Below are 15,051 nucleotides of genomic sequence, written 5' to 3' on the forward strand. Positions count from 1 at the left end.
GTAAGGATAAATAACATTGTCAAAATTGAAACTTAACACACTCCTGTCGTGACATTGGTGTGACAAAAAACAAAACGCTGTTTTAGCCCAGAACAGATTACCTAAGTGTAATGCGCATGCATTTAAAAAGAAATTTATTTATTTATTTAACTGGTGTTTTACGCCGTGCTTCAGAATATTTCACTTATACGACGGGGAGGCCAGCATAATGGTGGGAGGAAATCATCCGCATGTTGCTGGCAGACTTTCTCACGTACGGCCGCGGAGGAAGCCAACATGAGCTGGATTTGAACTCGCAGCGATCGTATTGGTGGGAAGTTTCTTGGTTATTGCGCCATCCTGGCGTCCAAATCCCAACGGTCTCTTAAGCTCCATCAAAAGAAATAGTGATGTTTATCAAAGCCGAATATAAATGTAGATAGATTATTATTGCATCGAACCCATGAACATACAAATATGTAACATATCACTTCGTGATGAGGGACAGAAGACATCAACATTATTAACAGGTAGACTACTGTCAATAAACAGTTTAGAGTTTTGTTATTGTTGTACATTAGCTGTTGTCAACAGTTGAAAAAAAATGTCTGTTTTCATGACAGATAGTATAACACTGTGCAATACATTTCTCTTTATTATATTTATACAATGGACAAATAAGTGTGAAATGATGTTCATCCTCAATTTTCTGTAGTGTCAACAGAAGATTTGTTCTAAAGGTTTGCGTCACCAAGCAGTTTTTGTTGATTTGAGATTGTGAGTGGCAATAAATGCGCAGAGTGCCTCGACACTTCATCCACATCCATACAAATCCTGGCTTTAAAATTTACCCTATTCAGTTTATTAATATTTAACAACCAAGAGCTATATTAGGCTCTGGTATAAGAAAGAGGTGGAATATTATAAGAAGACAAGAAAAAAAGCCTTGAACTCTTCCTTGATTGATAGATTGAATTAATGTGTGGTAAACAAAATCCTCGACAGATGATTTAAATATAGGCGGTCTGTGTGCACGGCCGACATATTTACTCGAGACAACAAAAATGTATAGAAAGAGGACCATGCGAATGTGTGGGAGTGTGATATATGGCAGCGATATCAAAGAATGAGTGACCGAATCATTTAGGGGAAACCCACAATGCTTTATAATAGCGGTCGTCACGGTGATTAACAGTTTAACACAAAGACCTGTGTAGGCGAAACGTTGAGCCGCGATATGTTTATGGGCCTTCCACAGAGTGACATGAAACCCCCCACGGATCCCCGCCCTACAGGTTATAGCGGTACCACGGCGCATCGGGAAGCACAATGGGACGTACTTGACAGGAGCATAGATCTGTCAGAGTAACTAGATTACAGAATAGATGAAAAACACAGAAAATATTACGTGAATTAATTACTGCCATGAATCTCGATGGACACATGCAGCTTGATATAAAAATGCTGCAATATGTATTAGCAAGCAAATGTCATTTTAGATTTTAAACACTCTTAATACATGCGCTGATTATCATCAGTTGTGCAAGTCTATTTAGAATATATGGATGTTACAACACTATTTTTAATTTAAAAGAAATTACGTCAGTAAATTGCTAAAAAAATTCACTTGTTTACAGTAAATTATAAAATAACTCAATGCAACTCAATTTTATGTAAATTCGTCATGCAGAAATATGGAAATAAATAAGTAAAAGATATTTAATGCAAGTACTGGGACCAGTGCAGCACATTTCATTTTTATTTATATATTTATTTTTTTGTTTCTTTGTTTGATTGGTGTTCAACGGCCTCTTCAAGAATGTTTTACTGACTCGAGAATGGTAACACAAACCCAATACAGAATTTTAGATTGGTTTTAAAAAAACGTATTCAGTTGTGTCATTTACCACCTGCAGAAGACGAAATGCCTTTGACAAAAGATAATGCAACGGCTTCAATTATCAGGGGGGGGGGGGGCGTTTAAAAATGTTACATTTAGCGTTTTTTTTTAATAACTTGTTTTAATATATTCACCTGTCTACACACCGTTCGGTAAATGTACAGTTGCATGATATGGCAACAAATTTTATAAAGAAAATAAAACATATTTTTGGGGGCATAAATATAAAATTCATAGCTATAAGCATGGGTACAGACGATGGCATTTTTAGAACTATTTATATTTTGAAGAACAAGCGAGATAATAAAATACAAAGCATTCATTTGCTCAAAAACTGTTTTGACAGATTTTTTTTGTATCGTTTATTGTTAGCTCGAACTGTGGGCCTAGCTTGATTCTTTCCGTGTTTCATTACCCGCACGTGCGAAAAGAAAATATTGTCAGCGGATAGAGTGCAATAAAGCGTGTTAAGAATCAACCGCTATGCTCTTGATTTCTGCTCGGAAACCTCCAAACAATATAGAGGTGAAAACACTATGTGGAGCGGAATTATAAGAAGCAGACGACATGAAAACTGTGTACGCGTCAAGTGTCACCTTTTTCCGCTGGAACAGGGTTTGGTTTGTCGCCCTCTTGAAGATGCTTCCTAACCCGTTTGGCGCTGAATTCAACCTCTTGTCTCCATAATTAAACTCCGGAACTTTTGACTATTTCGTTTAATTTTCAACAGTCCTGTACAAAATGCAGGCTCTTGTGATTTTTTTTCTTCTGTAATTACTTCTTGTCCATCGAAATCACCATGCAGCATTCCCATTGAAATCGAGAACTGCGATAGAAGACAAAACACGTTTGTCCTTAATTCTTCTTTTCTTGTGGATGGGCTGGTAAGGAAGTCAGGAGATGTTAAGGGGATGTCCAATGACAGACACAGCCCACACGGATTTAGGATTTGTCGTCTCCCTTTTTTAAAACCCGCTGTAATTACAATAGGGATGTGCCTATACAAGCAGAAACTGAGGGTTGGGGAATCGTGAACTGGTTTATCCAAAGACGCGCCTGGCGGCCAGCCTAACCCGTGGGCTAGAAAGAAATCTATTACTGAAGGTCCGGCCATCTAAATTCACAAAGTGTTGGCTGGAAGACAAACCCGATTATTAAGCGACGTTTGTCCCCCGCTGTTCTCTCGTGCCAACACCAGCGGACGGACAAATGAAGTCGGTCCACAAGCCTTCCGCGACAAGTGGTCTTCAGTCATAGGCCCCACGCTGCTAAGAGCCCGATAGGATAGGCGAGCTAATTGATTCTAACATTTGAAATTGACAACTTCATTTTCTAAAGACATGTAAGGTATATATAAACATCACCACCAGACCTTTCACGATAATCAGTGAGTCTGACCATGGCAGAAAGATTCCAAGCACTCTGAACCCAATCACCGTTTATAATTCATTCGCGGCTTAAAGAGAGAAAAAAATCCGAGCTAAGAAGGGAGGCAGTGCAAATCTTCAAGTATCCACAGATAAGTCGTGTTTTTCTGTCAGATGCATTGTTAAAGCGGCGGTGCGTTGAAATGCGAAAATAAGTAAAAAGGACCAAGGAGTTTTGTTTGTGAAGTGCGAAGAGCCTGCGCAGGAAAAAAAACTTTCAGAAAGCAAAGTCGGCTGCAGTTGACATCCCGAAAATGGCGGAGCTTACGTTTTCCCAAGTCGACGAGACGGTTTGCGGGTATTTTCCAAGTTTTTCTGAGGAAAAGGCCTATGGCAGTGCTGAACACGGTCGATCAAATATAACTCTCGACGCCAACAAGAATCATCTGGAATTTGTCAGTGGTTTGTCCGGAATGGTTTCCGGTGCCTGAGAGAGACGAGCGACAGGACGCTAGTTGTCCCAAATCGTGTCCAAACCTACAAGATCTTCCATCATGCGCTTACAGCTACCAGAATGAAAATTTCCCAATCGGGGATTCGAACTCTGACGGCAGACACCTCGTTGGTGGCGTCGGTACGTTCGGGTTCGGAGAGGGTGCGGACGACCAGTGTGCCTATGATGACGGCTACGACCCATACGGCTCACCAAGACAACTCTACCAGAAAGGCATCAACCCGGTTGTTCTGTCACCCAGTAGCCCTTACCGTCTACAGAGACACGCCGCTAATATTCGAGAACGCAAACGTATGATGAGCATCAACACGGCTTTTGAAGAACTCCGATGTCATGTACCTACTTTTCCTTACGAGAAGAGGTTGTCCAAAATCGACACTTTGCGGCTGGCCATCGCTTACATCGCTCTCCTTCGCGACATTCTGCTCTCAGGACGCGACCCGCTGGAATTTGTGGAGACAAGTCTTCGAGAAGGGAAGAAAACGAGCGAAGAATACACATGGAACACCAGTGGTAAGACTGTATTTTATTTATCTACATGATTGTTGTATACTCGAAAATATTTCGAGGTATATATTTAAGGATACCGTTCTAATTATCTCCTAGATATTACAGCGAAATTTCGCGCATGTAATTATGCTGGCTTCCTCTCCGGCCGTACCAGTTAAAGTCTGTCAGCAACATGCAGATGGTCGTAGGTTTCTCCCGGGTTCTGCCTGATTTCCTATAAGCGAAATATTCTTGAGTACGGCGTAAAACACCAATAAAATAAACAAATAAATAAATAAATAAATAAATAAATAAATATACTCACTGCCTATAAACCTGACCACCATCCTAACCGGAGGCAAGGATGTATTTTATTTGTTGATTTCATTGTTTAACATCGTACTCACGTATATTAAGATGTACCGGCCGTAAGTCGGAAGGCCTACAGCAACCTGCGGATGGTTGTGGGTTTCCCCCGGGCTCTGCCCGGTTTCCTCTCACTATAATGCTGGCCGACGTCGTATAAGTGAAATACTCTTGGGTACGGCGTAAAACACAAACCAAATAAATCAAATAAATATATTTAGATGTATTAATTATGTGATCGATATTACAGCAAAATTTCTCACACATAAAATTAATTATGGAACACTATAAATTTATAAGAATTTATTTTTATTTATTATTTGACCGCTGGTTAACGTCGTACACTTGGAAATATTCCCACGTATATTGTGAAGGGTACTGTACTAATTATCTACTCGATACTACAGGAAAATTTTGCACACGTAATTATGGAACATCATTGGTGAGCATGTACTTTATTTATTTATTTGATTGGCGTTTATAAGGCTTCCTCTCCGGCCGTACCAGGGAAAGTCTGTATCAACCTGCAGATGAACGTGGTCCGGTTTCCTTCCAGCATAATGCTGGCCGCCGTCGTATAAGTGAAATATTCTTGAGTACGGCGTAAAACTCCAATCATATAAATAAATAAATATACAACCTGACTACCATCGTATAAAATGACATATTCTTTCAAGGAAACCACGCAGCCAAACCGCTCAGGCAAATAAACGAATAGTTAGGTTTTTGTTCATTTTACTGGGTTTTAACGTGGTACTCAGTAACATTTTACGTATAGAATGAACTATTTATTGATTTGATTGGTGTTTTACAGCGTACTTAAGATTATCTCACTTATACGACGGCGGTTAGAATTATCGTGGGAGGAAATCAGACAAAGCCCAGTGGAAACCAACTTATACAATTGTGGTAAAATTTATGGGTCGGGGAACACCCATATTGTGCAAGATCTTACGGACAGAGAAATGTAAAATTCTCCCGGAATTAAAGACGCTTCCCGTATACCTCCTACTTATTTATAATTTGTAGTTGTGTACCTCACTAAAAAGCACAGCCCTCCGTTCATATTAATTTTATAATTATATATAACTATCTAAAAGACTAGAGCAAAGACAAGAACCGTGGTTTAAGCAGGAATACAATGTGATTAACAATATACAACACGGAGAGTAAAACCAGAAAAGCGCCGACAGTGTGATAGCTGGCAAATATGCGTAATTGTGAAATACCGCCCCTTGTCAATTTACCTCAATTAAGGTTTTATTCTAACTGTTCATCTAAATACTTACATAGTAACTTATACACTCCCTAGTACCATGGCTTAAGCGGAATTAAGTTAAAAAAGGGATGATTATATACTTGCAGTATATTAGAAGCCACTGATCTAGAATTACTCAAAATGCTGTTCTCGTCACAGTTAATATACAAACATATTTAAACAACGCACGAAAGTATGAATTTTTAACTTAAATTAATTCCGTTTTTTAATACAGTTGAAGGCTACCAACAGACAAATTAATCTATAAAATCCCAGGTACAGAAAGTTTCGAAAGGCAAAATTCCCTAAACAATGTTGATAAAAATCTCTCCAGAATCCAGAAAGCACAAATCATGAGTTTGGTGTGATGCGAAAATAGAAAAGCAATCATCTATAGCTCCAGTGGTATTGTCGTTTGCTGATTAAAATAATATTTTAATGGTATATATTAGAAATTCGGCATACAGAACATAATATTTATAATTGGAAAACACACGTTAAGTCACGTTTGAACACAACATAAAATATTATTTTTTATATTATTTATTTACTATAATTTATTGTTTAACATAATAATATACGATCCAAAATACATATCACAAATTAAATTATATAAACAAATAAAAAATATTTATTCTGCAAATTAAAATGATACGTTGCACAGTGAAGTTAAACACAATATTAATATTGTATGAAAGGTGAAATTTTCTGCTATTATTAGGAATTATACATATTAATATTTTTACCCTCTTTTGAAGTACAAAAATGTAATACACACACATATATATATATATATATATATATATATATATATATATATATATATATATATATATATATATATATATATATATATATATATATATATATATATATATATATATATAAACTGCATGGTTTTTGATTGCATGGATTACATTGTCCAGGACCGCGATTAATTTAACTAAGAAAACGTTAACATTTGGGACCCCTATGTACACCTATATACAACATCCCCGCAGGTCATTCTCTAGAGGACAACATGTAGCAACAGAAACAGTTAAGACAGAAATTCTCCAAATTGAACTTCTAAAGCTTGCATGTCTCTAACTATATATATCAATTGGAAAGTACCTAATAAAATGTTTTTCCTCTTATTACGAGATTCTCCCTAGTAGTGTCAAGTAATACAAATCTGTGTTCAAGGCTGTTCGTTTCTTCCTAAATATACACAGCCATTCCCACACCTCTTGTTAAAATATATAAATATAAGTCCACAACGTGAATGAAATGTGCCAAATTCTCGCGGGATCAACAATTTTTCAACCTACTTGATGTTCATATATTTAATAAAACTGCATAAATATCATAAATGAATTTTAACACGATTCTTCCCTAAACGTTGTTTTCACGTCGCCAAAAATAAACAGAATTCATATCTCTCTTTTCATCTGTGGTGATTAGAATCATTCTAATGAGTTTAAATGGATTTTCAGGCGCTCGAAGTTATATGACAGACCTTTGGAAGAAAATTGGCCCGTAAAACTCTTCAATGGGAAAAGAAAACTTTCTGACATTTTCTGGGGGGAATGAAAACTTGCACCGGTACCAAAAATAATATTTGTGAAGGCAATTTTCTGTTGGTTTTCATTTGTCACTCATTCTTATTATTTTTGCTTCATGTACATTTTCACTAACTTTTTAATAAGTTTTATGTATTATCTTCGTTTGCAGATCTGACGGCTCGATTGTCATGGGTCAAATGGGAGAGCCTGGGCGTGAAGAGACGACCGTATCTGGGCCCTTACTCCGGTAGGCAATGATACCGTCACGGCTGTAACAACATATATGGGAGTCAATATAGGTCTGAAGACATGCAATGACAACGTCACCGCCGTAACAACTCATGGGGGTGGGCGGTCTATACAGGTGTGAAGAGAAGTCCGGAACTGGGCCTCTACTCCGGCAAACAAGGGCACCGTCAGCGCTGTAACATCACGTTAGGGGGTCTATATAAGTGTGAAGAGGCGGCCATATCTGGGACCCTACTCCGGCAGCCACTGACGCCATCACGACTGAAAAAAAAAGGTGTTTTACGTTCTTATGGAGCTGGGGAATGTGACAGTGCAGCACAGTGTCTATTATTTGAGTCATCTCCGTGTAGTTTCCCAGTGCTATTTTCATAGTGTTGTAAGGTTGGTGTCAGAAACGAAAGCCTCTGGGTTCAGAGCAGCACACTGTGGTATTGCAAGACCACATGTAAAAACGTGACAGCGTATCGCGTGCTCCTGTGTTATATAAGAAAACCCGATCCTTGAACCAGGGCAATTCATGCTGATTTTGTACTCTTGTGCTTGCACAAGTCTATCGTGTCTTCCCTGTTATCAGTTTAGAGTTGAGGAAAAACCGGGTGGCCCCATCAATGCTGGGGACTCTCGATGGACATACTTGTATACCTCTGAGACCACCACGTGTTAATGCAGCGGTGTTTGCTCCTATCAATTCCCCGCGGTAAAAATATTCCATTTAAGGTATATATCAATTAACATTCACTTACCGGTCAGTATTCTTATTGGTCGTTTTCCAAATTGTAAGGCACATGTAAGCCAATTGTAACTACCATTCCACAACATGTGACAGGCATACATGGATGTTTCAATCAACTTACAGTATATCTTTGATGAATCGGAACTCCATCTTTAATGTCTTCCACGGTATATTGAAATAATCGATATTCTGTTCCTTTGTACACGCTTAGCATCGATATTTGTTGAGACTTGATTTATTTATTTGTTTGATTGGTGTTTTACGCCGTACTCAAGAATATTTCACTTATACCAAGGCGGCCAGCATTATGGTGGGAGAAAACCGGGCAGAGCCCGGGGGAATCCCACGACCATCCGCAGGTTGCTGGCAGACCTTCCCACTTACGGCCGGAGAGGAGGCCAGCATGAGCTGGGCTTGAACTCACAGCGACCGCATTGGTGAGAGGCTCCTGGGCCATTACGTTGCGCTAGCTAACCAACTGAGCCACGGAGTCCCGTACGAGACTTGAGTATTAAAGTGAACATTGCATATTTAATATACATGCGTGTATATATTAAACGCTTAATATATATCTTATGATAAACTGTAACATTTGTAAGTATATTGAATTGTTTTTCTATAAATGTTGAATCTACACATACAGATGTATTATCATGTTTGTAAATGATACGGGCTTATATTTGTATTTGTATATACTTGGGTTGCCTATATTTTGTGTGTTAAGTAATTATATCTATATATGGATGTAAATATCATGTCTCTATCAAGCGCGACGAAATATATATATAAAAAAAATAAAGGTTTCGGATGAACTATTTTTGATTTCTTTCATTCACAGGATGTTTGTTCGCATCATATCTAAATTGGACTGATAGTTGTTGGTTTTTTTTTCTTTATTTCTGTAGATATTTGTGAATCGTTGTTAAAATTTTGATTTATAGAAATTATTAATTGTTTAACGCCACAGTTACGAATTATTTTCTTTGACGATGACGCTATTTTTTAGTCGATGGAGAGAAACGGAACTCCTGGGGTAAACCACCTAACCTTGGCAAGCGCGCATTCTAATTGTTACCATTGCCCCAGTGAACAGTTAGAACGCGGGGAAAAACAAATTCCGTGTCTTAGACAGGGTTTGAACCCGCACTTCATGTTTGCTACCGCCTGAAAGACAAGCAACCAAACAAACGGCCATAGACCGGTGAACATCAGTCTCATGCGAAACTTGTCCTAAAGCGAGATATGCATATTACAATTCATGTTGATATTTTGTTGGTTTCCGTTCAAGCGATGTTGTGTTTGTGTAAATCGGCTTCCCCCGGGCTCTGCCCGGTTTCCTCCCATCATAATGCTGGTTTCGCCGTCGTATAAGTGAAATATTCTCGAGTACCGCACAAAACACGAATCAAATAAATAAATAAATAAAAATAAAATGCATTGACACTATGGTAGCAAATCTTTAAGAAAATGTATTAGACATTTTATTCTTAACAATATTTATCGTTTATGTTGAGATCACGTTTTTCTCTGATTTCTATGCGTCTTAACATTCTACAAACGCTACCAGATGAGAAATTAATGAGAAAGGTAACCGTTCAGAAAGCTTCAAACACGATATCACTTAGCCACATGACTTCGGATCTCGTCACACCAAAAAAAAAAGTCTGCAGCGCGTGTCGTGAACACGCGGTCACGTGTGCAAATTATAATATCCAATCCAGTCCACGCGTTTCTTGACTCTGTTCAGCTCTGCTGCGTGGCTCACTCAGCATCTTCCCTTGGGCGGTCTTTAATCTTTTCAGTTTAGTTTTTGTTAATGTCGGGCAATTTTCACACTCTTAAGCAAGAGAGGGGAATCGCTGCAAGGGGTGGAGCGAGCAATAGCGACTTAAATAAATCCGGGTAAAGAGGCGTATTAAAGTCAGCATTACTCTGGGATTATACCGCTGGCTGTATCAGCTTCATGTACGCATGCGCACGGGTAAGGAAAAATGAAAGAAACAATTAGTAAACAGAGCCAAGAAACGCTATTTTTAAACCCTATGATCACTTTATATTATTAAGTTAAAACAAAAATCTTTACCACAATGAGAATTTCTGGGAACAGAATCATTTTACCAGAAGAGCACATATACCTGTTTCGGCAATATTCACTTTTTATCACGTATATGTTTCATCACAAAAAATCAATTTGTTTCTTATTTTCCGTGACGTTGGCTGATCTAGCTCTGTAAATAGGTGAAAAAGTTTATGTAAGTTTTAAGCTTAGGCTTTATTCAATTACACAAAAAATTGTCACTTATGATCAACATGTGAACAGTTTTCTTTTAATAAAATTTACTAATACACGAAGGCATCATAAAATCTCTTAATTTGATGTCAGTTGAGGGTACTGTACAAAGTTATGTATTTATGCAAATTTACCGAAAAAAAAAAAATACTCAGTCTCAGTTTTTAAGTTTGTTTTAATTTTAAGGCAGAGCTAGGAAAAAGAGTAGTATTTTGAAGGACACAGAAAAAATCCGTCATGTAACAGAAAGTGAGAAGTTCGGAAAAACACCATTAAATAAAAAGAAAAACCGACAACTGTAACTAGTAACCGAAAATATTTATTTATTTATTTATTTTTTTGATTGATGTTTTACGCAGAACTCAAGAATATTTCTCTTGTTCGACGGCGGCCAGCATTGTGAGGGGAGCAAACCGGGGGTAATCGAAAATACGGTAGATGCTTTGCACCATTGACCTATTTTTGACTGTTCTTCTTTAGTATCCTTTTTGCCAGCTACGACTGACCAGCCCTGTATACGTCGGTCGTTCTGTGGGTAGGTGAAATTCCTGACAACCCATCTTTAAAGTAAGACCTATCTTATTAAGATGGGATATTCTTTCAACCATTGTCATGAGCGCTTTATCACAAAAAATCCTATTCCGGTACAGGAATGTAGCAGCCGTTGCAAATTTTCGCTGGTATTTTCTTGTCCTTGGATTGTTTTATTTTTGTGGGATACTAATATCCATGGAGCATTGTGCTCAAATCGCCCTACCCGTGCAAACAGACCAGATGGTTCATGTATACGGGTCCCATCTGTTCTATAGTGCACTATAGTCTATTTGTTTTATCATGCACGTTTTTTAAAATATAATTACGTCACCTGAGGCAATGAGTTATTGCCGTCGAAACCGAGCTGATGCAGTTTAACATTATGAATTATAGACAAAATGTTCTCCGTCATCTGCGTGTGGACTTCCAACATATCGAAGTTCAGAGCTTCCGTTATTACGTGTTACTAACTAAAAGCTATTTTGGTAGCGAGTATTTTACAGATAACAGAATATAGGCGACTGGTTACAGACTATAGGATGCTCAATTTAGCTTCCCCGTCAATTTTGGCCGATAGATGAGGCTTTAAGTGAGACTTAAACGACGGCGACCAGCATTATGGTGAGAGGAAATCGGGAGTAACCGAAAATAAGGTAGAAATTTGTGCCTCATTGACGTATTTTTGCATGTTTTCTTTACTATCCTTTTGTCCAGCTATGACAAATCAGCCCGGTCGTTCCGGTTCCGGTCGGTCGTTCTGTCGGTAGGTCAATTTTTTTTTACATCTAATCTCTTCAGCAGGGCGTATGTTATTAAGATGGGACATTCCTTCAGTGACTGTCATGAGCGCTAGACGACAGGAAATCCTCCTATACGGGAATTTTGAAGCTATTGCAGTTTCACTTGTTTTTTGTCTTTGTTGTTTTGTTTTTGCGGGATTTTATAAAATTCACGATGCACTGTGCTAAAAATGCCACAGATTACTGTCTCCGTCTGTTCATCAATGAAGAGCGAATGCTAAGAACGCTGTAAGTGGTTGACTATAGTCCATTTCTTTTAGCATGCCACTGCTTTTTTAATATAATTATAACGTCACCCGAAGTCATGAGTTCTTGCCGTCAAAACTGAGTTTATGCAGTTTAACATGATGAATTATAAAAAAAAGTGTTTTGACTACATTTTCTGTGCCAGAGTATGGACTTTCAACATATCTACGCGCAGATTCTCTGTTATTACGTGTCACTTACTAAAAGCAATTTTGGTAGCGAGTATGAATGATATTGCAGATAACTGAATCTATAGGCGACTGGTTAAAAGAAACAGACTATAGGATACTTAATTTAGGTTTCCCGACAATTCTGACCGACAGATGGGACTAAGTGAGGCTTTATTGTTGGAAGCACTTCGGTGAGATAACGGGTTCTTACCGCAGCCTACAACTCGCACGTGCAGTGTAAGGGTCTTCTGTGAGCGAACTCATCCTTTCATTGTGGTGATGCCGCACGCGGGACCTGTCATTACATGGTCATTAAGGGTAATGCATTACAACCAGGATTAAACTGGTCATGAAGGACGCGTCTTTGATCTTCCTGCGTCTTACCGCTCATCGTTTTAGTGGACAGATAGGCGCTTAACTGACGAGCTGACTGCCCATTTGGAGAGTTATATTGTATAATCTAACTGGAGGTATATAACGACTGGTGTCGAACTAAGTACTATTATTTCTTTTAACCTGGGAGCCTCCGTGGCTCAGTTGGTTAGCGCGCTAGCGCAGCGCAATGACCCAGGAGTCTCTCACCAATGCGGTCGCTGTGAGTTCAAATCCAGCTCATGCTGGCTTCCTCTCCGGCCGTACGTGGGAAGGTCTGGCAGCAACCTGCGGATGGTCGTGGGTTTCCCCAGGGCTCTGCCCGGTTTCCACCCACCATAATGCTGGTCGCCGTCGTATAAGTGAAATATTCTTGAGTACGGCGTAAAACACCAATCAAATAAATCAATAAAATCTTTTAACCTGAATGAATTTGTTATAGTGCATCGGTAATGCATGTTGTAAAGTGCAAAAATAACCAACAGGATGCAGTGACGGGCTAACACAGTCTTATTCAGTCATTCATTTTATTTGTTTAAAATAAAATAAAGCCAAAGGTACAGAAAACACAGAACTGGTAACGATCTTCATTTTATAGCCATTCGCTTTATTTGTTTAAAACAAAAGAACGTTAAAATTTACGTGAAGATCACGTGAAAGAGTGTTAAAAGTTGTAAATATAGTCTTTTTTTTTGTCGATTTGTCTTCTATAGCTCTTGTTGGTACCACCTCTTTTGCATTTCTTGTCTTGAGGTAATTTTGTTCTAAATGAAGGTACAAAGCACGTTTAATACATATATTTGCGCCAAAAAGGTTCTTTAAGCTTGTGTTCAACCCATAATTTTAATGGTATATTATATTTTTAATGTATTCATAAATATTATCATAATTTAGGTTAAGTGCATGTGTTCGGATATAAACAACAAAACATTACCTTCCAATAAATTTATCAGACATACATCACATCCTTAATAACATTACTACGGAGCGACGGTATATATACACTGAGGTTGTCCCAAATACCCACCATACAAAAATATATTCAAATACCCTTATCTCTTAATAAAAAATATCAAACATTGCACTTGCAAATCACTTTTCATGTTATCTCATCTGTATTTGCATCATTTTTATCTTTCCTTCTCTTTAAAAATGAAGTAAAAATTTAATTGGATTGTTGTTTACCGCCATATTCGAGAATGGCTTTTTACTTACACGATATCGGCCAGTTTTAAGGGTGGAGCAAACCCGTAGCGTTTGGGGTAGACCACTGACCTTGTTTGTACGTGACGGACAGATATGTACACCACACTGCCGGAAAACAAGGGCATTTAAACGAACGTCAGGTTGCGAAAATGGTCACATGAGCATCGCTAACCGCTCCCTGGTTTAGGAAAACCGGAAATATATCGATATCTTACACCCAAAACAAAATACGAATTAGGCCTACAAGCAAACGCGAGTGTTACATAAAACCACGCATTAGTACGCAAAGGACTTTTTTTGTTGGAATTCTACGCCGTATTCAACAATATTTCACTTACACGACGGGGTCCAGCGTTATGGTTGGAGGAAACCGACAAAAGGCTTGTAACGCAGCCTCGTCTTGTATATTGCATTACAAAGACCAAAATGTTATTTAATTACTCTTAATTTCATATTTAACTAGTTAGCTAAAGAAACGTATATAAGTCTACTAGTTTAAATGGTTTAAAAATACAAATTTGTAGCTTAATTTATTCATTTTTTGAATTGTTGCCTAATGTCATACTTAAGATGTTTTCATTCATACCATAGTGGCCGGTTTTAGATCGTGGACAACAGAAGCCCTAGAGTAAACCACTCTCTGAAAACGATTGTGTACAAATTTGCACATCGACAGTGACATGTGTATCAGCGGTACACACATGTGCACACAAGTCGATGTAGATGTGTTACATGAAATGCGCAATTCGTGCTGGTAAAATCACGCCAATGTGCATTCTGGCCACAGCACTAGTATACTACTATAGTCTGTTTCTTTTAGCCAGTCGCCTATATTCAGCTGTCTGTAAAATCAGTCATACTTGTTATCAAAATTGCCTTTAGTCAGCGACACGTAACAATACAAACTCTACACATGGATATGTTGAACTTCATACTCTTGCAAGGAAAATTAAGTAAGAACACTTTTTCTCATTCATAATGCTGAAGTCCATATGCTCGGTTTCGATAAGAACCCAATGACGTCAGATTTATTT

The 15,051-nt window shown here is 38.2% G+C and overlaps 1 protein-coding gene across 1 annotated transcript; it reads left to right on the forward strand.

The window, feature by feature from the left end:
• Window positions 1-3,560: 3,560 nt before the first annotated feature.
• LOC135478087 (helix-loop-helix protein 13-like) lies at window positions 3,561-7,675 on the forward strand. Its single transcript, XM_064758358.1, has 3 exons — window positions 3,561-3,604; window positions 3,813-4,273; window positions 7,587-7,675. The coding sequence occupies exons 1-3, from the start codon at window positions 3,561-3,563 to the stop codon at window positions 7,673-7,675; spliced, it is 594 nt and encodes a 197-aa protein (XP_064614428.1).
• Window positions 7,676-15,051: the final 7,376 nt, after the last annotated feature.

The sequence above is a fragment of the Liolophura sinensis genome, chromosome 11, assembly GCF_032854445.1.
Source record: "Liolophura sinensis isolate JHLJ2023 chromosome 11, CUHK_Ljap_v2, whole genome shotgun sequence".
Classification (NCBI taxonomy): Eukaryota; Metazoa; Mollusca; class Polyplacophora; order Chitonida; family Chitonidae; genus Liolophura; species Liolophura sinensis.